General features: G+C 31.4%; 7 protein-coding genes across 8 annotated transcripts; 5 read left to right on the top strand and 2 right to left on the bottom strand.

Moving 5' to 3' along the window:
* Positions 1-117: 117 nt before the first annotated feature.
* Positions 118-2,475, bottom strand: Etf-QO (electron transfer flavoprotein-ubiquinone oxidoreductase). Its single transcript, XM_070645268.1, has 4 exons — positions 2,336-2,475; positions 2,105-2,248; positions 1,922-2,044; positions 118-1,860 (listed from the first exon to the last, which is right to left on the bottom strand). Exons 1-4 carry the CDS (start codon positions 2,364-2,366, stop codon positions 362-364), a joined length of 1,797 nt encoding a protein of 598 aa, XP_070501369.1. The 5' UTR covers positions 2,367-2,475; the 3' UTR covers positions 118-361.
* Positions 2,476-2,923: 448 nt separating this feature from the next.
* Positions 2,924-6,520, top strand: sgl (UDP-glucose 6-dehydrogenase sgl). Of its 2 annotated transcripts, none has more exons than XM_070645832.1 (6): positions 2,924-3,308; positions 3,566-3,690; positions 4,590-4,758; positions 4,821-5,300; positions 5,371-5,681; positions 5,843-6,520. In XM_070645832.1, the coding sequence occupies exons 1-6, from the start codon at positions 3,236-3,238 to the stop codon at positions 6,170-6,172; spliced, it is 1,488 nt and encodes a 495-aa protein (XP_070501933.1). In that variant the 5' UTR covers positions 2,924-3,235; the 3' UTR covers positions 6,173-6,520. The 2 variants fall into 2 exon arrangements, with proteins under 2 accessions (XP_070501933.1, XP_070501934.1); XM_070645833.1 differs by having other exon boundaries at positions 5,371-5,669; positions 5,843-6,517.
* A 420-nt stretch (positions 6,521-6,940) lies between these two features.
* On the top strand, positions 6,941-9,572 carry mbt (serine/threonine-protein kinase PAK mbt). Its single transcript, XM_070645408.1, has 5 exons — positions 6,941-8,308; positions 8,366-8,470; positions 8,535-8,841; positions 8,907-9,030; positions 9,095-9,572. Exons 1-5 carry the CDS (start codon positions 7,150-7,152, stop codon positions 9,302-9,304), a joined length of 1,905 nt encoding a protein of 634 aa, XP_070501509.1. The 5' UTR covers positions 6,941-7,149; the 3' UTR covers positions 9,305-9,572.
* LOC139094373 (putative gustatory receptor 2a) lies at positions 9,538-11,286 on the bottom strand. The gene is made up of 3 exons (XM_070645410.1): positions 10,496-11,286; positions 10,203-10,436; positions 9,538-10,144 (listed from the first exon to the last, which is right to left on the bottom strand). The coding sequence occupies exons 1-3, from the start codon at positions 11,252-11,254 to the stop codon at positions 9,965-9,967; spliced, it is 1,173 nt and encodes a 390-aa protein (XP_070501511.1). The 5' UTR covers positions 11,255-11,286; the 3' UTR covers positions 9,538-9,964.
* Positions 11,287-11,701: 415 nt separating this feature from the next.
* On the top strand, positions 11,702-14,949 carry LOC139094371 (solute carrier family 12 member 8). Its single transcript, XM_070645407.1, has 5 exons — positions 11,702-12,150; positions 12,217-12,375; positions 12,433-12,487; positions 12,548-14,253; positions 14,313-14,949. The coding sequence occupies exons 1-5, from the start codon at positions 12,107-12,109 to the stop codon at positions 14,464-14,466; spliced, it is 2,118 nt and encodes a 705-aa protein (XP_070501508.1). The 5' UTR covers positions 11,702-12,106; the 3' UTR covers positions 14,467-14,949.
* Positions 14,950-15,206: 257 nt separating this feature from the next.
* Positions 15,207-15,881, top strand: LOC139094648 (peptidyl-prolyl cis-trans isomerase NIMA-interacting 4). Its single transcript, XM_070645776.1, has 2 exons — positions 15,207-15,396; positions 15,501-15,881. Exons 1-2 carry the CDS (start codon positions 15,318-15,320, stop codon positions 15,815-15,817), a joined length of 396 nt encoding a protein of 131 aa, XP_070501877.1. The 5' UTR covers positions 15,207-15,317; the 3' UTR covers positions 15,818-15,881.
* A 406-nt stretch (positions 15,882-16,287) lies between these two features.
* On the top strand, positions 16,288-21,408 carry LOC139094709 (monocarboxylate transporter 14-like). The gene is made up of 9 exons (XM_070645855.1): positions 16,288-16,510; positions 16,760-17,855; positions 17,934-18,262; positions 18,334-18,400; positions 18,457-19,598; positions 19,659-19,771; positions 19,838-20,019; positions 20,077-20,317; positions 20,463-21,408. The coding sequence occupies exons 2-9, from the start codon at positions 17,579-17,581 to the stop codon at positions 20,608-20,610; spliced, it is 2,499 nt and encodes an 832-aa protein (XP_070501956.1). The 5' UTR covers positions 16,288-16,510; positions 16,760-17,578; the 3' UTR covers positions 20,611-21,408.
* The last annotated feature ends 252 nt before the right edge of the window (positions 21,409-21,660 follow it).

Raw genomic sequence — 21,660 nt, 5'->3', positions numbered from 1 at the left:
GATAACAACCTAAGATGAAAAAAATTTTCTGTGGAAACTCTGTTCGATGCAAAACAATCAATTTGAAAAATAAATGTCAGTTACAGTTGGAAAAACTACCTCTTGTTAAAAAAAAACTTTCCTAAAAATCCACTTTTTTTTTTTATTAATCATTCGATTAAAAAACACACAATTTTAATTGCGTCCATGCTTAACTACGTATATATTCAAATTAATAAAATTGCACAACAAAAGAGAAAGAAATCAAATAGGAAAAGATTAAAATCATAATAAATGCAATGGGTATATGATTGTCGATTTAGTAAAATTTTGAATGTGCAGGAATCGATGTTGGTGACACTCAATAGATATGATCTTAAAATTACATGCCATTATAAACTGGGCCGTTTCCTTCAGGTGTAACCCAATTAATATTTTGTGTAATATCCTTAATGTCACAAGTCTTGCAATGAATACAATTTTGTGCATTAATTTGTAACCTCATTGCTTTTCCAGTCTTATCATCTTCGTCTGGTACATATTCATAAACACCAGCTGGGCAATAGCGTGATTCGGGACCTGCATAAATTGCTAAATTCTGTTGAACAGGAACTTTGTCATCTTTGAGTGTTAAGTGTGGAGGTTGATCTGCTTCATGATTTGTTCCAGTTAACGCAACAGATGAAAGTAAATCGAATGTAATTTTGTTATCTGGTTTTGGATATTCTATTGGTTGACATTGTTTAGCTGGTTTTAATTTACTATTATCTGATCCGCCATGTGAAAATGTCCAAGGTTCCTTGCCATTTACCAATATTGAAAATCCACTGTACATAATTCCACCGAAAATACCTAATGATGAGTGAAAACTAGGACGGACATTTCTGACACTATATAAGTCCTTATAAATATATGATTCTTTAACTCTATCGGCATATGTTGTAGGCTCAATTGTCTTCTCTGATGATGTTGATAACTTTTCAAAGATGCTCTCACTGGCCAGAATTCCGGATTTAATAGCATAATGAGAACCTTTAACTTTGGGTACATTTAAGAATCCAGCTGAACATCCTACTAAACAGCCTCCAGGGAAAGTTAATTTTCCAATTGATTGATATCCGCCTTCATTTAATGCTCGTGCACCATAAGCTATTCTAGTTCCTCCTTCAAAAACTGGTTTTACGCTGGGATGAGTTTTAAATCGTTGAAATTCTTGGAATGGACTTAAATATGGATTACTATAATCCAAACCAACGACAAACCCAACAGCAACCATAGGAGTTGGCTCATTTAAATGATAAAGGAATGAACCACCATAAGTATCTTTTTCTAAAGGCCATCCAATTGTATGTTCAACAAGTCCTGGTGAATGCTTATCAGGCTGAATTTCCCAAACTTCTTTAATTCCAATTCCGTAGCTACCAGGCTCACATTGTGAATTCAAACCATATTTTTTTGATACTTGTTTAGTTAAATGTCCACGACAACCTTCAGCGAATATAGTACATCTTGCATGAAGTTCCATTCCTCTTGTGAAATTTTCTTTCGGCGATCCATCTTTAGCAATACCATTATCTTGGGTTGCTACACCTTTAACACTACCATCTTCATTATAGAGAATTTCTGAAGCTCCATATCCAGGATAAATTTCGACGCCTAACTCTTCTGCTTGTTGTCCTAACCATTGAACAACATGTCCTAAACGTACAATATAATTGCCGTGATTATCCATTGGCCATTTTGAGAATATTGGAATAGGTAATCGAGAACTTTCAGTCAAATAACCAAATTTATCTTTGGTGACAGGAGTATTAAGGGGAGCTCCTTTCTCTTTCCAATCAGGAATTAATTCATTAAGAGCAATTGGATCAAAACAGGCACCTGAAAAGTATACAAACTTTAAAGAATTTATTGTGATAAGAGATGAAACAAAGGAAAATACCTGATAATATATGAGCACCAATCTCACTAGCTTTTTCTACAAGGCACACACGAATTTCTTGCTCTTTTTCAGCTGCCAATTGTTTTGCACGAATAGCTGCTGATAATCCAGCTGGTCCACCACCTTAAAAAAATGTTTATAATCATGAAGATCCAGTAAGGAATTTAATCCACTTTAACTCACCTACAATAAGAATATCCACTTCATCAATATATCTATCCATATTGACGTCCTTCCATCGCTCATCTTTATCACGAGGATGTATTGTGTAATGAGTTGTTATTTTCGCATAATTTCTGGTCAATTGTTTATGATGATGATAACAAACTGTTGGCAATAAAATAATGTTACACAAATCAATGATCAAAGGTCATAAAATTTGTCAATCTATATTTCTAATAACAAATAGCTCACCTTTACGAATATTATTAAACGAACGTAGCATTTTTCAGCCCGAAAAGTTTGACAGAAAGAGAAATACTAATCAAAGGAAGGAGAAATAATTAAATTTCGGTGTATGTTTTCTTTTGTTTGATAAGATACTGAGGGTCCTCGCTTTGAATTACTCTTTTAGATGTGGAAATATTTTGTAAACCGCGATTATTCAAACAGAGGACTATCAATAACGAATTATTTAAAAATATCTTCGTTAAGATTTTCGTTCAGTTTAATAGCAAAATTTCAATATCGCAAAATCATTAAAAACACAGAATGTCCTATTGTTTAATTGAACTACTCTTTATTATTGTTGATTAAAAGTTGCTTTAATAAGATCACGTCGAAGTTTGACGCACGATTATTCAGTTCATTATTGATAAAAAAACAGACAATTTAATTTAAATTTTGAGAAACCGTTAAGATTATAGTATTTAATAAAACCACAATAAACATTAGTGACATAAAAAAATATATATAATTAAAAATCCAACAGGATATGCACAGAATTTTGCGTTACATACTCACATGTGACTTTTGTACTTGTATAAAACAACAAAAACGGAGAATATGTGATCGTAGTCACCAAGAGAGAATTTAAAAAACTAAAATACTTTTAGTTTTAAGTGAAACTTCATATTAATCGGATGTGATCCTTAATGACTTTAAGAAGAGTTAACAGTTTTATTGTTTAAGTGTCGTACACAAGTGTTTTATAGTCATTTCATTTTCGGAAAAGATTTTTCTAAGAAAATTAAAAAAAAAACCATTAAAAAGTTCATTGAACAGTCAATAGGCAGCAAGTGAATAGAATAACTGTAGATTAATAAAAAGAAGTACATTAATTAAAGGCCGTGAATATCATAAGAATCGAACAAGATGACAGAATCACATAATGGACATTCAACACTTCCAAAAAATCCCATCAAGCATATATGCTGTATTGGTGCAGGCAAGTTGTTAATTCTATGCACAATTAATTTCTAAGAAAAAGATGAATAATGAGTCGCAGAAAGGCACATTTTCGTCTTGAAACAACACTACCATTCCGTTGTATTGTAAATGTTTAGTCTTCTGGATTTGTTTATTCAGATCTTGAATTTTTAATGAACCATCTATAATTAACTCAACAATTATTAAAGTTGTTCAAAAAGAAAGAAGAATAAAACAGAACATACAATTGATTGCGGTTTATTAAATGTATTATAGGCTATGTTGGAGGACCAACATGTAGTGTGATGGCATTAATGTGTCCGGACATAAAAGTCACTGTGGTTGACCAAAATTTGGATCGCATCAATCAATGGAATTCGGATAAGTTACCAATCTATGAGGTAAGAACGAATTTACACTTGTCTTCAGCAGTTCTAGTTTCATTAGTCACAAAGTTTTTTTTTAAATGTTAATAAAATTAACATGAGGAAATTGTGTCCGATATCTGGTTTCACATTTTCATAATTTTTTGTGTGTTATGTTGGCCGCTCATATCAGCACGACCGTCTTTGTATAAAACAAAAACTTTATCAAGGATTACATTTCAGCTTCCGATCATAAATATTTTAAAATGATTACTGGAAATTTAAATAAAATTCGCCAAGATCATCTGAATAAATCATCGTATATCTCTGTTATTCCCTGCTCTTTGTCTTGTCATTTTAGCAAAAAAATTTATAATAGTCATTCTTGCTGAAATTTAAATCTTTTAAAATTGGTAAATACCCATCAGAACAAGAAATAAATTAACAATTACTTGAAACGTAAGATTTTAGCACATTTTTGATAAATGGAAGATCTTTTGAATAGTTTAATTAAAACGTGTCTTTGTCCCAACATTGGCATTGACTTATATTGTCGATATGAACATAATTTCAGTAAGAAAAGGAAAGTAACAAGAAATTCACAGAAATCTAAAAATTGATATAGCACAATTGTTTGCTTAATTAATGCGTCATAAAGATAAATTTTATCACAAAAACTTCAAGACTATAGAAAAATGTCAAAAAATATTGGTCAAGGTTTCAAAGCAAATTTGCACGTATGGTTCGGAATATGTCCTCTATTATTTCAATCATAAAAAGGCTATTACTGATTGTATAATTCATCATAAATTCAAGGCTAACTTGATGATGATTTTTTTTTCGCGTAAAGATTACCTTACATATATTGTCTTTGTGATGTTGAAGATTTATGACATAAATAATCACATAATTATTTTCTCGTATTTACATTCAAGCCGGGTCTAGACGAAGTCGTTAAGAAATGTCGCGGAAGGAATCTCTTTTTTTCAACAGACATGGAAAGTGCAATTCATGAAGCTGAGCTAATATTTATTTCTGTTAATACTCCAACTAAAACAAGTGGTAATGGTAAAGGTCGTGCTGCAGACTTGAAGCATGTAGAAGGTAAATATAATAAATCAATTTGTCGTGATATTATCAGTCATAAAAACATTTTTATTATATAGGATGTGCACGATTGATAGCAAAAATTGCTAAAAATAGTAAAATTGTGGTTGAAAAAAGCACCGTGCCAGTAAGAGCTGCTGAAAGTCTTATGCATGTATTAAAAGCTAACAATAAGCCTGGAGTTCGTTATTCTATTTTATCGAACCCTGAATTTTTGGCCGAAGGCACTGCAATTGAAAATCTTATGAAGCCTGATCGTGTTTTAATTGGCGGAGAAGAAACTGAAGAAGGAAAACGCGCAATAGAATCTCTTTGTTGGGTTTATGAACATTGGGTTGAAAAAGATAAAATTTTGACAACAAATACATGGAGTTCTGAATTATCAAAATTAGCTGCTAATGCAATGTTAGCACAAAGAATATCCAGTATTAACTCATTGTCTGCAGTTTGTGAAGCAACCGGTGCTGACGTTTCTGAAGTTGCTTTAGCAATTGGATTAGATTCTCGTGTTGGATCTAAATTTTTGCAGGCATCTGTCGGTATGACTATTTGATATTTAAAGTTTATTAGTTTTTATAAAGTTACATTCTTAATTTAAAATTTTTATAGGATTTGGTGGATCATGTTTCCAAAAAGATTTATTGAATCTAGTTTATATTAGTGAAAAATTGAATCTGCCGGAAGTTGCACAGTATTGGCAAAAGGTCATAGATATGAATGAATATCAAAAATCAAGATTCTCACAAAAAATCATCGAATGTCTTTTTAACACTGTAAATGACAAGCCGATTGCAGTATTAGGATTTGCATTTAAGAAAAATACTGGAGACACGAGAGAGACTCCAGCTATTTCTGTATGTAAGACGTTGTTAGATGAAGGCGCCAAGCTTAACATCTACGACCCAAAGGTGAGTAGTAAGGTGTGTCATTTTAACGGTATTTTATTTAAATTTTAAAGGACTAAAATCATTCAGTAACACAATGGTTCATGTTGGTTGAGTTCATATAAATTTCACCGTTAATTTGAATTTCAGATATTCGTAGCCGTTAAAAATACTAATTTAAATTGCATTAAATTTAGGTTGAAAAATCTCAAATTATCATGGACTTGACTTCTCCAAGAGTAACAGATTTTCCTGACGATGTAAAGAGTTCAATTGAAATCTTTACAAATCCTTATGACGCAGTAGAAAAAACTCATGCAATCGTTGTCTGCACGGAATGGGACGAATTTACTGAACTGGATTTTAATCGCATTTATCAATCAATGATGAAGCCAGCTTATATCTTTGACGGTCGCAAAATTCTTAATCATGATGAACTTCAAAACATTGGATTCCATGTTATAACAATTGGCAAACGTTTAAATAGAATTGGTTTGAGAACCTTTGGAAACGTTCCTCAACAATGATACTTGATCGGTGTATGACACATATAATAGCTAGGATTAAATTTTATTTCACTTGATTTAAACGATTATGAAAAGCGTATTATGCATTTTAACAATCGAATCTATAATTTAATTTATAATCAGAGTATTAAGTAAGAACTATCTTTTTCGAGGTATATTGCTATTTTTATTTTTAACGTAATAGGAAATCGTGAATTTTATTCCTTGAATGAAATACTTACGGGCATTATTTAATATTGTTGTCAATCTCCTGTTTCATTCCTTTATGTAAACTTATGAGCCATAATTATTATTCTCACGATCTATACCTTAAAAGTTTTATTAATATGACAATTTTAAGACTTTCTAAAAGTTTATTTCTAGTACATACTATCTTTATGTAAGACATTATATCAAAAATTTACTTAATAAACGTAACTTTTCAATTGAACTATATAAATCTCCTGTCAGAATTGGGTAAAATTATCAAGTAAGCATGTACATATTTTAGACAACGGACAAATTCGAATTGCAGTTATTTACAGCAACATCCTTATAAACAAGACTTTTTGATGACAATTTGTTGATTTTATTACTTAAACAGTTCCTTATTTTTCGTAATCTTCAGCTATATATGATGACATAAAACATATACATTATGTTTAACATGAATTTTACCTTTGATTCATACAAAATAAATCAGAATAGACAAAAATAGCGGTGTTAGTTCTAGATTATTATTGTAGATGTCGCTTGATGGATTTTTAGTGTTGCCAACGTTCGTTTACTTTCGTTTCTCTTAAATATTTCTTATTTTCAATTTTTGTTTTATTTTAGTATTTTTTGAGTTAATTTTTAATTATTTTTTGTGTCTCTTGATAAAATAAATAATCATTCCAGTAGTTATAGTGATTTGTTGACATTTAGAATAGTATTTAGTTGTCAAGACGACAATAAATAAGAAAGTCAGAGGAGAAATTTTTTAATTTGAATAAGAAATGTTTTCAAAAAAGAAAAAGAAACCTCAAATCTCGAATCCATCGAATTTTGAGCACCGTGTACACACTGGATATGATAAGAAGGAAGGAAAATACATTGGATTACCATTGCAGTGGGCATCAATAGTGGGAAATAATCAAATTCTAAAATCATCCAATCGACCTCTTCCATTAGTTGATCCATCTGCTATTACGCCTATTGAAATATTAGATTTAAAGACTATCGTAAGACCACAAAGTAGCTTAGCAACATCAATTGGAGATAATTCAATTACATCGTCATTACTTGGTCAAGAATTGCATAATTCACAAAATACAACATACAATGGCTTTAATCTTCCCAAAATCTCACACGTAGCTCGATCAAATTCTTTAAGATGCTCAAGTCCGCCTCGAAACCATCGTGAACCTCATATTCCTAATTCCGTTCAAGAAGAAACTCCTCAACAAACACAACAACAGAATCAGCCTGTAAATCCTATAAATACTGGACAATATCCGCTCGCGTTAATTCATCAAGTAGATCCAAATGCAAGAAAAATGCAGCCACAAATTCCACCATCTCATCAATTACCACAAAACATCCCATTTCATCCAATGATGGTTAATAATAATAATAATAATAATAATAATAATAACAACAATAATTCACTTCCATTTAACGGAAAATCTGGTCAGACACAACAGAGTGTTTATGGAAATCTTCATCAGAATGCACCTATCAATACACAACAATTTGCAGGAGCTCAAACGGGTCCACTCCAATTACAGCAGAATCATTTTCAACAAAAGCAATATGAACAACAGCAGCTACAAAATAATAATGCTCCATTAAGGCTTAATCAGGACATAGCAAATAACAATAGTAATAATAATAATCCATCTAGAGGATCAGTTACAAGTAGTGCCAATTCAACAGGAGGAGGAGGAGGAGGAGGAAGTGGAGGCCTTCAATTGCCTTTAAATCAACCACAAAGTCATCCAGGCAGCATGAATGGAGCAAATGGAAAACAGGAACAGCGTTTGACACACGAACAATTTCGAGCAGCACTACAAATGGTTGTATCACAAGGTGATCCGAGAGAAAATCTGGAAAATTTTGTGAAAATTGGTGAAGGTTCAACTGGAACAGTTTGGATTGCATTAGAAAAGAATACAAGTAAGTTGTTGCATTAAGCATAGACTGTATAATTCTAATGTCACGTATATTTTTTAGAGCGTAAAGTTGCCGTTAAGAAAATGGATTTGCGAAAACAACAAAGACGTGAACTGCTTTTTAATGAAGTTGTCATTTTACGGGATTACCATCATCCAAATATCGGTCGGTATTATTAAATAAAAAAAAATGTTATAGACATTAATTTAATTTTTTCTTATTTAAATAGTCGAGACATACAATAGCTTCTTGGTGAATGATGAATTATGGGTTGTTATGGAATATTTAGAAGGTGGCGCATTGACTGACATTGTCACACATGAGAGAATGGATGAAGAACAAATAGCGACTGTATGCAAGCAAGTTCTTAAAGCTCTAGCATATTTGCATTCTCAAGGAGTAATACATCGGGACATAAAATCAGATTCTATTTTATTGGCATCTGACGGACGTGTCAAGCTTTCTGATTTTGGATTTTGTGCTCAAGTCTCTCAAGAATTACCAAAAAGAAAATCTCTTGTCGGAACACCATACTGGTAAACACTTGATTAATCTTTTCCTAGTATCAATAATATATTAATTGATTTTTTTATATCTATAGGATGAGTCCTGAAGTTATTTCAAGATTACTGTATGGACCAGAGGTTGACATTTGGTCACTAGGAATAATGGTAATCGAAATGATTGATGCAGAACCTCCATTCTTCAATGAGCCACCATTACAAGTAATTGAAATACATAAAATCTCTAAAATATCTTGAAATTATTTAAAATTTAATAAATCTACAGGCAATGCGCAGAATTCGAGATATGCCACCACCAACGCCGAAAAATGTTCACAAAGTATCTCCACGTTTAAGAAGATTCCTTGATAAAATGTTGGTGAGGGATCCATCATCGCGAGCGAGTGCTGCTGAATTGTTATCTGATCCATTTTTGTTAGTTGCTGGACCTCCAAGTATTTTAGTGCCTATCATGACTTCATCGAAACAATTTTAATCTACTTACACGAAAAAATAAAAACAATCAAGTAATCCACAAAAGAAATCATGTAAGTGCTTTATATTAAAACGTTTAGTTTTACGATCAACCTGCTTATCAGTACTTATCGTATCTAAGACAAAAAGAATGTTTAAAAGTATTAATCTATCCTGGAATCTTATCTTTAATCGAAATGCATTTCCTTTGTTTATGACATTTTTTTTAATTATTTTATTTATCATTGTTGTAAGTTACATGCAGCATGAAAACACAATGAGTATTTTCAATAAAGACTTCTTTTTTTGATACAAAAACTAATTTTTAAATTATTTGTGCTGGATTCATCAACGGTTGTTGTGATACTAATGTGTTATAACAAATGAGAATTGATATTCAAGGCTAAAGAAATTTAACGAAAATTTATGATTTAAAAAGGAAAGTTCAAAATTTGAACTTCATGAGTTTCGGCGCGCAAATTCTACAGTTTAAAAGCGTTTAAAAACGAGGAAAAAAAATCATTCTAATTTGAGCTCTTGAAGAAGTTATACCTTTTTTAAAAAAAGCATCTAAAAAACGTGTTAAAATCATAAAAAACTAAGCAAAATAAGAAAAATTTGGGACTCTTGTGCACTTATTAGTTTCCAATGTGCTTAAACATAAATTCTTGAGTCAATCTCTTTAAGATACTGTCGAGTTTGACGTCTTTTTAATTTCACTAAGTTGAAATTGAATCAAAATGACCAGGTAAGTCACGGTTGAAGCTGCCATACCTCCAATTAATGTAAAATTTATAGAGAAAAATCCATTTGCAGTGATTGTTATAGGCTCATGGATTAGTTGCAAAGAAAATTCTCGAATCTAAGGGATATAGTAATTAATATTAATGAATCCAAAAGGATTTAATCGTTCAATTTACCAATGCATTCTGCAAATCGCTGTTGATATCTCGTTCAATCTTATGGATTAATACTCCAAGTTGTTGCGCATTTTCCGAGCAGTTGAAACATGAATTAGCCATAGTAGTCAATAAAATAGCAATAGGGAAAATCGAGCATAACGACTGAATGGCGAATGAATGTTCTAATAAATTTTCTAAAGCCAAAAATAGCCAATATCCATTCGACGTAAACTCAATGAAGTACTGCGTCACCTAGATTTTATTAAATATTACTAATTTAGTCATATAGAAAATGAAAGTCAAATTCTTACAACAAAAAGAAGCGACCATCCGAAAACATCGTTAATCAAGTTTGACACATCAAATATTTTGCCATAAATCTGCTTTAACGTAATTATTTGCTCATATAATGATGAACTTATCTTCTTTTCTTGTACATCAAATTTTTGGAGCTTATGTGAGAATAAAATGAATGCCATTTTATCATGATTACGGGAAATCATATCGTTAAGCTTTTGATTCATTGACTTTAATTTCTCGTTAATGAGATCCACATAAAACATATTTTGAATGCATCGGAGACGTATAACACCAACCGGAATAATCAAATGCACGTAATAGCTAAATGCTACACCGTAAACTGTCACTGACACAATCGAAATTACATGAATAACAAACAAAACTAGGCACAATAAGATATACTTGACAATTAATCGACGACGGATCCTTTTGTAATCAGTATGAACAAGCAACTGATTAGCAAGCTTTAAATCAATCTGATCGAATTTTCTGTAGATTTCTGTCTGTTGATTGACTGAGAAGAATGCTTGAGTGATATTCATGAGATTAGTAAGTAGAATTCCAACAAAGACAAGTCCACCAACAAGCAATGACAATGAATTGTCATTCTCAAGCACCGGAAAAATGCAGAATGCCGAAATAAAGATGAAAATCGTGATTCCAAAATTAAACAGAGAATAAATCTTCAATATAAATGATGACGGATACAGAGCCATAACTTGAAAGATTTTAATGAACAGAGACATTTCATCGGTAAAGACGTTTGCCATATTGATAGACTTGATTCCTTTTAGCTCTTCTGTAGTCCTTAAAACTCACGAGAGAACTAAAATATTTTAAAAGCACAATGTGCATAAGGACGAGTGTAAAAAATATGTGCTTAATAATTTATGAAAAGATACTATCGTGATTTATCATACATTAAAAGCCTGCATAAGCATACAAAACGAGGAATTACGATGAGTGAGAAAATGATAATCTATCAAAAATAGTCGATTAATTAGTCACCGCCGACAATGTCACATTTTCAATCATCGTTAATCAACAGGTCAAAAAGTACATGGGAGGTAAGCACTCGTGTACTTTTCAAAAAAAAAAAGTATTTCAACTAAATATCTTTCGTCATCAGATACGACACCTCAACATCCATTAGATGTATAAATTAAAATCTAATTGAATTATATTTATGTGCTACATAATGTTTGCCTCATAAATTTCATTTACCGTTATATGTAAGTAAAAATCATGTATAGAAAATTGAGATCTGGCAACACGAATGAGTCAATCAGTCTGAAAGTCTCCAAAAGAAAGAAAAAAAAATTGTACACATAAGTCTCTGACAGAAACTGAATATATTTCTTGTTTTCATGTATTAAAAAATCTTTTTACCTCCTTTTCCACGTAATTTTTATAAGAATTTAATTGTGATCATATTTAGATACATAAATAATTAATGTGTAAGCTAAAGATGCTGACTTATGTGAAGTTTTAGATGAATTTTTTTTTGCACCCATTAAATCGTAAATAGAAGAAGAAAAAGACTTAATACACAGATATTAAGTTCTTTTTGCAAAAAATATAAGCATTTTTATCATCATAAATTTATTTATAAGTGCTGCGTAATGACGACGGAGCGTAGAAACAATAATAATATGAATTGGGATCGGTAATATATCCATAAATTCCCACATATAAAGTCAGCATTTTAAAAATTTCACTTTCATGTTTTTAGTTATGGTCTTGATTCTGACAATATTCCACGAACAGCAAGATCTCGTGTCGCAGCTGGTGGATTTGTAGATCTTGGAAATGAGGCAGAATATGCAGTTTCTGGGCATCAACCTTCTGGTGCCGATGAAGTCTTTGCCACTGAGCAAGGTGATAAACCTTGGTAAGAAATAAATAATACATACAAGATTGATTCCGTCATCAATATTATTAATTTTAGGTGGCGATCGCATTTCTTTATAAGTCAGCCCACATTGTTTGGCAAGTGGGATGGTGTAAGTAATTTTGTAACTTTTTCCCGAAAATATTCAACTATTTTCTATTTTTCAAATTAGGTATTTACATCATGTATGGTCAACATATTTGGTGTCATTGTTTTTCTTCGATCTGGCTGGATTGTAGCACAAGCTGGAATCCTACACTCGATTATGGTCGTGATATGTTCAGTAGGAATTGCTCTCATCAGTGTTTTAAGTGCAATAGGAATTGTAGAGAGGATACGAATGGAAACAGGAGGTGTTTATTTCCTCATTGCGAATACTTTAGGATCAAGATTTGGTGGAAGTCTTGGTCTTCTTTATTGTTTTGGACAAGCTGTTGGATGTGCATTAAATGTACTCGGTTTTGGAGAATCTTTAGCTGGTCTAATGGGCCTTCAAGATGAAAAATGGATTGTCCGAGGATTCGCATGTGCAGCTGTTATACTTTTAGGTGTCATTAATGTTGCCGGTGTGAAATGGGTTGTTAAACTTCAATTCGCATTGTTAATTGTGCTGTTATTATCAGCATTAGATTTTATGGTTGGAACCTTTATCACTGATCTCGATGGAGGATTTAAAGGATGGGGCCAAGGACTATTTGTGGAAAATTTATATTCTGCTTATGAACCTGGTGTTACATGGTTTACTGTTTTCGGAGTATTTTTTCCTACAATTACTGGAGTCTTAGCTGGAATTAATATGAGTGGAGATTTAAGAACACCAAGTGTTGATATTCCAAATGGAACTTTAGCATCAATTGCCACATCTACATTCCTTTATATGGTATTTATGATATTCCTTGGATCAACAGTTCAACGTGCTACATTATTAGTTGACTTTACAATTGCAGCTAAAGTTTCTGCTATTTCCTATTTATTATATGCTGGCATTTATGTAAGTTCAATGAGCAGCTGCTTAGGTGCAATGTATGGAACTCCGAGAGTTCTTCAATCAATTGCCAATGAAAGTGTAATACCCGGAATTGGAAAATTATCTAAAGGAAAAGGCCCCAACAAAGTTCCACTTAATGCAATGAGTGTTGTTGCTATCATAATCATTTCATTTATTATCGTCGGGGACATCAATTCATTGGCACCTGTTGTAACGATGCCATTTTTACTTACGTATGCTTGCATTGATTATTCATATTTTGCATTAGCACAAACATTTGACATTCAAACTAAGCGTGAAGAGAGATTTAGAATACAGGCAGCATCGCCTCTTTATGAATCGAGAAATTATGGTGCAACTAATAATCATCATGATGAAAATGATCTTGATGTTTTGTTTCCGGAAAGAACGAGGCATAAACATTTATCTAGTCCTGAGAATACTCCCTATCATCAACAACGTGTACCTCAGCCACAAGTGCAACCGCAGCAATATACTACTGATCACAATAATACAAATACAACAGACAATAGTAATAATACATCTAGTAATGACGTAGATCCAATTGTAAATACAGTTAATAGTAATCATGTAGAAGGTGAAAATGAAGAAAATGACAATGAGCCAATTGCACCTATTCGTCCCCCAATTCATCAAAAAACCAAAAATTGGTACAGTGGATTTTGTAACCGGTATTGCTCACTTGTTGGTGCTTGCATCAAAATTTTCATCATGTTCCTCGTTAACTTTTATTATGCACTCATTTGTATAATTGTTGTTGCCGTCGTTTGGTTTTATGTTGGAACTGCAAATCCATCTTGTAATCCTGGAATTGCTGACGAGTTTCGATTGTTTGTATGGCTCAAAAATATCCTTTTCCAATGCTTTGGGTAAGTGACTTCCAAACACACTTCTTTAAAGATTTAATCATTCTATGCTTTAATTATAGGAAAAAGGTGCATGATTATGAACAAGTAATCGTTCAGCCACATGTTACAGTAAATCTTACTCAAACACAATTGAACGAGGATAATGAAGATTTTTCATCAAGACGTAGATATCATCAGACAGGAACAGTTACAGGACAACTAATTGATATTTAATTGACGCACAGAATACGGTAGCTTAATTACATTCTTCTAAATCATTCTTGTTAAAAAATTCCATTTTAGTTTTTGACTTTTGTATATAATCATCAAAGATTTTTGAATTTATTTTATATTTTAATGACGTTTTAGAAGAAAAACTTAATTTCCATCCCACTTTTTCATGAATCTTTAGAGAAATTTGAGAGAAGTAAAGTTTCGAAATTCTGTTAAAAAAATAAAAAGAAGAAATATTAGAGTGCCTTTTATATCTTCTAAAAGTCTATCCATCAAAACCTTTCTTTGAGAATTGCTTCAAATATCAACTTAATATCATTAAAAAAATCTACTTTTATTCATATTTAACGAACATATTTCTATGAGACATAAAATACAGCGACTAATGAAAGCATATAACATAAAGAATCCTTTTATTTTCTCTTCAATAACATTTTTGACTAATATTGAACTTAATTCGATTGATTCATGAGCATAACTGTGTATATAAAAATGTAAAAAAATGATTAATGTTAACCAATAATAAAATAATAGCATTAAAAAGCAGTTAAAATTTTTTTTGAATTATTTCAGCAAAATTTTAAACCCTAAAAAAGTCTCCAAATGAAAGTAACCACACATTGGGAGGGGGTCGTTCCCTAACTACGTAACGATCTTATAGGGGAGGTTGAGATTAAGTTTTGCGTAAAAAAATTCTGTAGAGATATCATTACGGAGGGGGGAAGGGGGTCAATTTTCTGCGTTACCTAATAAGTGAATAGCCCCATGTCTGTTTTGTTTACTTTTTGATTTTCCGACTTGTGAACTGTATTTTCATTAAAAATACATAATTAATTAAAGAACAATACATTATGCCGCCGAAGAAAGATGCTAAAGGAGGTGCGAAAGACAAAGGAGGCAAAGAAAAGTCTGGTGGAAGTGAAGAAAAAGGTAAAATGATTTAAACCGGTCTTTTTCGTACAAAATATTACTGGATCTACAATCCAATTAGGAACTAAATATTCCTCTAATAATTGCATGTAATTAATTAATAGGTGGAAAGGAGAAGAAAGGAGGTGGAACTTCTGTGAAAGTTCGTCATATCCTGTGTGAAAAGCAGGGAAAGATTCTTGAAGCTATGGAGAAACTTAAAGCTGGACAAAAGTTCCCTGATGTTGCTGCTGCATATAGTGAAGATAAAGCAAGACAAGGTGGAGATTTAGGCTGGCAAATTCGAGGTGCTATGGTCGGACCATTTCAAGATGCCGCATTTGCGTTGCCAATTTCAACAGTAGCTAATCCAGTGTATACAGACCCACCAATTAAAACAAAATTCGGATATCACATTATCATGGTTGAGGGGAAAAAATAATTCTTTTTTGATATTTACATTAATTAATAAGACTCAAGACCGAAATAAAACATTAAAAAAATAAACAAAATTTATTTATTCAGTCCTCTAACTGCTGTGACCCGAGATTTCGATCATTGAGGCAATGATAAGGTACCGAAGTACTGAACAATTTCACCATCGAGCCACTTCGAATTTTTAATATAAGAAAAAATTCTATTAAATTCTAAGGACATGCTTTGATATTTAAAAAAGATCGAATTTTCCGCACATCCTTACTTGCTGTTTTAACACATTTGTTGACCAAAATCACATGTAATGAAATATAATGAAAAACAGCTGATCGGAAGTAAATTTTATATTTTGCTATATTGCGCATGAGTCGAATATATTCATTACAAACTACTTCTACACAGTTCATACACATTTAGGAGCTTGCTATAGATTTTCCTTGCTTCTTTTCATTTTATATCTTACTTTCGATAAAGAAATATTGCTATAAGCTTTTGTTTTTAAAACAATCTAGTTTAAATAAATACATAATGCAATACAACCAAGATTCTAAACATTAAGTGCAATATTTGAGTGATAATTCATCACGTGTGCAGTAAATATCAAGAAAAAAAGTGCAAAATAAAACTTAAAAAATAATTTAAAGTTTTTCATGGAAAATGCAGATTAGTTTAATATATGTAGTGAAAAATCCTATCTAAGGTGATTGATAAATTTTGATAATTAGAAAAATATAGCTCTGTTGATTCTATTAATTGATGTGCACATACATTTATTTGCAATATATAAATTTTTAAAATTAGAACAGTGTATATTAATAAGAAAGAAAATTTCTATAAATAAGCTTTAAAAATATACATTTACGAATACAGCTGGTTCTTTCCTTTAATATTTTATTAAAAATGCAAAAACATCTTCCTAATTTGTTCTATAATTTCTTACCATTCACAGAGAATGTTTATAGATCATCAAAATTCATTGCCATTTTTAAAGGAAATTATGTGATTCATCAATTGAAATTATCATAATTGCGATAAAAAAAGGAGTTCATTAAAGATGTTGTTCATATAAACATGTGATGCTTTAAGACTTGATGAAAGCTTTAACTGTTTTGGAAGTCAATTATAACAAATACAATCGATCATTCATGAAAACGATACGAATTAATCATTCTTATTTCCAATCAACAGTTGCTTTCATTTGGCAATATATGCCAAAGGATCCACGTCTTAAGATAAGCAATAATATATTCTAAAGAAGTCAAATTTGAGAAATCATACGGATATAGCAAAAAATAATATATTAATTTTCGTGAATATTCTAAAAATATTCTCAGACGACACTACAAAAAAAGAGAAAAATGAAAATGAAATGAAATATTGGTACGAAATCAACAGAAAATTTTCATTTCAAGTAGTTTAGAAGCCAGTTTAAATCTTGAAGAATAATAAAAGGATGGAACTAATAACTAGTGCAACTCAGCTAATTATTAGAAGATAATAAACAATAGCATATAATAAATAAAGATGATACATAATTTAAAATTTCGTGTGGATATTTTGAAAATCAAAAGATAAAAATTTATGACGTACAACACATTGATGAATCAATTGGAAGGAATCCAACAATAGTTCTCTGTGAAGGTCATATACGAAATAAGAAATTTTTAAATGGGTGCAATTTAATCCACTTTTATTAAAATCACTGTAGTTATTTAAGTGAAAACGATAACACAACACTTGTTACCGACGGTACATTGAAAGTTCAAAAATGGTTATAGATCTTCAAATAACCAACAACTCGATAGGAAAACCTAGAAAAATATTTCCCGATTCTCATGGAGAAGTGTCTCATAATATATATTATCAAGATCAGTTAGCTTTAATAAGAGAACATCTTCTAAATCCTACAGAAGTTAAATTCAATGTTGAGGATGATGGTACAAAAAGAAAACGTCTCACAACAATATCATCGGAGATATCTGATGTGTCAGAAGAATCAGTTTCATCAACATCTACGATTAGAGATAAAAAGAAAATACCTGATGGTTAGTACTTGGTATTCAATTTGCCGTAACTGTAAAATTTGATTCAATTTTCAATTTATTCAAATTTAACATAATTAGGAGGATATGGATGGGTTATTGTGTTTGCCTCCCTGATGGTTTCCCTAATAGCAGACGGAATTTCCTTCTCATTTGGATTATTATACTCAGAACTTCTCGATTACTTCGAAGAAGGAACAACGAAGACTGCATGGATAGGCTCGTTATTCATGTCAGTACCATTGATTTCAGGGCCAATCATGTCAAATCTTGTAGACAAGTATGGATGTCAGAAAATGACAATGATTGGTGGAATTTTAGGATGTGCAGGTTTTGTTTTATCAGCATTTTCAAATTCAGTGGAAATGCTGTATATAACTTTTGGAGTGATTGCTGGCGTTGGACTTGGTGTATGTTTAAAGTTTCTTAATATTTTTACGGACATGAAGATTTGAAATCATTTTTAATTCATTTTTCAAAGGTGATCTATGTAACTGCTGTAGTATCGATTGCGTTTTGGTTTGAATCTAAACGGAATTTTGCAACAGGTATGTTGTGCCTATACAATTTAAAAATGTATATAATCTTATCTATCTCTATAAAGGGATTGGCGCAAGCGGGACCGGCATTGGTACTTTTCTTTATGCACCCTTTACTCAGTGGCTAATCAGTTATTATGGATGGAGAGGGGCAACACTTATTCTTGGTGGAACACTTTTAAATTTTTGTGTATTTGGTGCCCTTATGATAGATCCCGAGTGGCTTGTTGAAGAAAATAAATTAGAAGCTCGATCACAAAGTATGCAAACATTTTCAAACTCAAGCATGTGCTTAGATGAAATTAAGAAACTCATAGAAACAGGTGCAAAAAAAGAAGATCTATTAGATACATTAGTAACAAATGTTAATACTGAAGCCAATCAGCAAATATATGATCCTGATATTATACATGCAAAGAAGTATCAAAGTGAGCTTTTACTACCAACCTTTATATCAAATAACGAAATGGTAAATTTTGATGATTTAAGACCAAATAGTAGACTCTCATTACGACCAGATCAATTAATCAGTCCCGAAACAAATTCAGAAACCGAGCAAGAAAAGAAATGTGAAACGAAGGATTCTGTGGATGATTTAAAAATGGAAAATAATAGAATGCAATGCAAAATCGCTAGTATAGAAACTTTAAATACATCAGAAAAAGCTTCCTCAACCGATCGTGATATTGATCTTAGCTCGTTAAACTTAGCAATTAATCAGAATGAACATATTCTTATTGACTTTCACGATGAATTTTATACAAGTCTACGAAGTGGCTTACACGGTAGCCGTTACTCGCTGAACGATAAAATATTTTCTAATAATTCCTTTACTAATGATATTAAAAATGAAATTCGGGGTAATTCTCTGAATATAATATATGAAAGCCATGCTTTTCCAATAAATTATCGATCATTTCTGCAACCAAATGAAAAATTAAAGAGTATCCATGAAAGGGACGAAAAATTGCCAGTAAGAAATAAAGGAAAGAACTCACATAAAAAACGATACTCGCTAAGCAACACAGGAAATCTCAAAAGAAATCCATCATTAAGATATAGCAATTATTTAAAAAACATGAGAGTTCATCGGAACTCTATTCACTATCGTGGAGCTATGTTAAGTACACATCGATATCGTTTAAAGGCCTCATCATGCCCAAATATTTATAGAAATTCAATGACAACGATTGCAAGAGAAAATAATGTAAGTTTTGTCAATTACACGTGAATCCAACAGTAAAATGACTTTTATGACTTTCTTTAGGATGTATGGTACGATGACTTTGTAGACATTATAAAATCAGTTTTTGACTTTTCACTCTTCCTTCGATACAAATTCGGTATGATGTCTTTATCTACACTTTTTCTTTTTATTTGGTAAGATATCCAAAAAATGCTGAGTTAAGGACTAAGATATAATTTTAAAATTATTTGAATTTGCAGGTATATCATACCATACTTTTATATCACTGAATACCTTCTCAAATTTAATTATACTGAAGAGGCTAGTGCTTATTTGATATCAATCATCGGAATTTTTAATACATTTGGAATGGTTGCGTTAGGATGGATTGGTGATCAACCATGGTGCAATGTTACAAAAACGTATGCCTTTTGTTTGTTTCGTAAGTATGCCTATTAATTCATCTAAATCTTAGTTTTTAATAATATTCTCAATAAAGTGTGCGGTCTTTCTATGTTTGCAATTCCCCTTGCAACTTGGAGTTACACTTTTCTGATGACCCTTTGTGCAATATTCGGTGTAACATTCGGAAGTTCCTTTTCGTTTACTCCAATGATTACAAGTAGACTAGTAGATATGGATGATTTTACATTGGCATATGGATTAATTTTATTAGTACAAGGAATAGGATCACTAGTTGGACCCCCTTTATCTGGGTGGATTTTTGATGTCACAAACAGGTAAACCATTACTTGATATTTCTTTGGAATGTTTCAACAGCAAAGCGTATCTTGCAAGTAATTGGATGATTCAAATGACTGCTTGGCTGCTGTATGGACAGCATTTTAATCGGGTTTCTTAATAAATTTTTATCTAATTTACTAGATGGGACTATTCATTTTATCTTGGAGGAATATTTGTAACATTAAGCGGAGTATTAGCCTATGTAATTGGACCACTTGAAGTGGAAGGAGATGGAGATGGAAATAGCAATAACAATGCGAAAGACTATCAACTTAAAAAACCAATTTAGATAATTCTGGTAACTCTTAATTTACCCTCAAATTAAATAATAATTAGTTATAATTCTAAAAATCCGTAGCTTCAAATTTTTATACTTACAACACAATTAAGTAAGTCTGCACAAATGAGACTATAATTTAAAAACAATTATAAAATTCCTTTGACCGAATTCTTAGAAGAATATTGAAATCGAAGAGCTTAATCTAAATTAGTTTTCAAAGAATGTGTTGACACAAGTCAATGAAAGTATTAGTGGAAAGTTGAGTAAGAGTTGAAAATTCGTTCTCATGTAGCCTTTATTAACACACAAATTTTGATTGAAAGCAACATTTAGTTTTTAAGTTAAAAAAAAGTAGAGAGAATAATCTACATATCTTTTGTCCTAAAGTAGATTATCCTAGATTCCATTATTATTCCGACTCTTAAGAAGCCGTTCACATATTAAGTAATGCGGAACCCCCACCATCCTAAGAGCGTTAAGTAATAAGTGAACGATCCTTTAGAATCTGCATTATGTTTGGTTCAAGTTTGAAATGTAGTTCTAGTCATGATAATTCTATTTTATATATTGACTGATTTATTTTTGGCACTAACCGATTTTCCGCAATAAACTCCATGATATGCGTTCGATACGCGTGTACATAAAAAATTTTCAAGCATCTTCTTAACTTTGCACTTGTGATATAATTTTATTTGTTGATCAACTTTGATTTGTTTTTAAAAATTAAGAAACAATTGTTAAACTTGAATTTGTTTTATTCTATTTAAAACTATTTTTAAATGTTACTATTGTGATAAGAAAGCTAAATATAAATTGAAAACTCTCAAAGATCTGTATTATTTATTTTACTAAAATTATTCAATTATTTCAGTGGGGATTGGGGCATCAAGCTTTAATTGAAAGCTTTAAGTCATGTTAAACATGTTTCATGCTAATAAAATCTTCATTATAATCATTGTTTCAAGAAACAATCGGCATCCACATGACAATGATTTTCAGTTGAAAAGTCATGTGGAAAACATTTCAATATTTGCCGATCGGTTTCGCGTTAAATAAATT

The sequence above is a fragment of the Chironomus tepperi genome, unplaced genomic scaffold, assembly GCF_022539635.2.
Source record: "Chironomus tepperi strain 1889 unplaced genomic scaffold, CSIRO-AGI_Ctep_v1 contig_354, whole genome shotgun sequence".
NCBI lineage: Eukaryota > Metazoa > Arthropoda > Insecta > Diptera > Chironomidae > Chironomus > Chironomus tepperi.
The sequence above is the reverse complement of the archived record's forward strand: the minus strand, read 5'-3'. Positions and strand labels throughout refer to the sequence as shown.

Bases quoted from the DNA above. Each gene is read 5' to 3' on its own strand.
- Etf-QO (XM_070645268.1), bottom strand. From the start codon at position 2,366: ATGCTACGTTCGTTTAATAATATTCGTAAAG. The intron at 2,249-2,335 runs GTGAGCTATTTG...TATTGCCAACAG, and splicing joins GTTTAATAATATTCGTAAAG to TTTGTTATCATCATCATAAA. The intron at 1,861-1,921 runs GTATTTTCCTTT...TATACTTTTCAG, and splicing joins TGGTGCTCATATATTATCAG to GTGCCTGTTTTGATCCAATT.
- sgl (XM_070645832.1), top strand. From the start codon at position 3,236: ATGACAGAATCACATAATGGACATTCAACACTTCCAAAAAATCCCATC. The intron at 4,759-4,820 runs GTAAATATAATA...TTTATTATATAG, and splicing joins AGACTTGAAGCATGTAGAAG to GATGTGCACGATTGATAGCA. The intron at 5,301-5,370 runs GTATGACTATTT...AAATTTTTATAG, and splicing joins ATTTTTGCAGGCATCTGTCG to GATTTGGTGGATCATGTTTC.
- mbt (XM_070645408.1), top strand. From the start codon at position 7,150: ATGTTTTCAAAAAAGAAAAAGAAACCTCAAATCTCGAATCCATCGAAT. The intron at 8,471-8,534 runs GTCGGTATTATT...TTATTTAAATAG, and splicing joins TTACCATCATCCAAATATCG to TCGAGACATACAATAGCTTC. The intron at 8,842-8,906 runs GTAAACACTTGA...TTATATCTATAG, and splicing joins CTTGTCGGAACACCATACTG to GATGAGTCCTGAAGTTATTT.
- LOC139094373 (XM_070645410.1), bottom strand. From the start codon at position 11,254: ATGGCAAACGTCTTTACCGATGAAATGTCTCTGTTCATTAAAATCTTT. The intron at 10,437-10,495 runs GTAAGAATTTGA...AATAAAATCTAG, and splicing joins GATGGTCGCTTCTTTTTGTT to GTGACGCAGTACTTCATTGA. The intron at 10,145-10,202 runs GTAAATTGAACG...TATATCCCTTAG, and splicing joins GCGATTTGCAGAATGCATTG to ATTCGAGAATTTTCTTTGCA.
- LOC139094371 (XM_070645407.1), top strand. From the start codon at position 12,107: ATGACGACGGAGCGTAGAAACAATAATAATATGAATTGGGATCG. The intron at 12,488-12,547 runs GTAAGTAATTTT...TTTTCAAATTAG, and splicing joins TGTTTGGCAAGTGGGATGGT to GTATTTACATCATGTATGGT. The intron at 14,254-14,312 runs GTAAGTGACTTC...CTTTAATTATAG, and splicing joins ATCCTTTTCCAATGCTTTGG to GAAAAAGGTGCATGATTATG.
- LOC139094648 (XM_070645776.1), top strand. From the start codon at position 15,318: ATGCCGCCGAAGAAAGATGCTAAAGGAGGTGCGAAAGACAAAGGAGGC. The intron at 15,397-15,500 runs GTAAAATGATTT...ATTAATTAATAG, and splicing joins TGGTGGAAGTGAAGAAAAAG to GTGGAAAGGAGAAGAAAGGA.
- LOC139094709 (XM_070645855.1), top strand. From the start codon at position 17,579: ATGGTTATAGATCTTCAAATAACCAACAACTCGATAGGAAAACCTAGA. The intron at 17,856-17,933 runs GTTAGTACTTGG...TAACATAATTAG, and splicing joins TAAAAAGAAAATACCTGATG to GAGGATATGGATGGGTTATT. The intron at 19,599-19,658 runs GTAAGTTTTGTC...GACTTTCTTTAG, and splicing joins CGATTGCAAGAGAAAATAAT to GATGTATGGTACGATGACTT.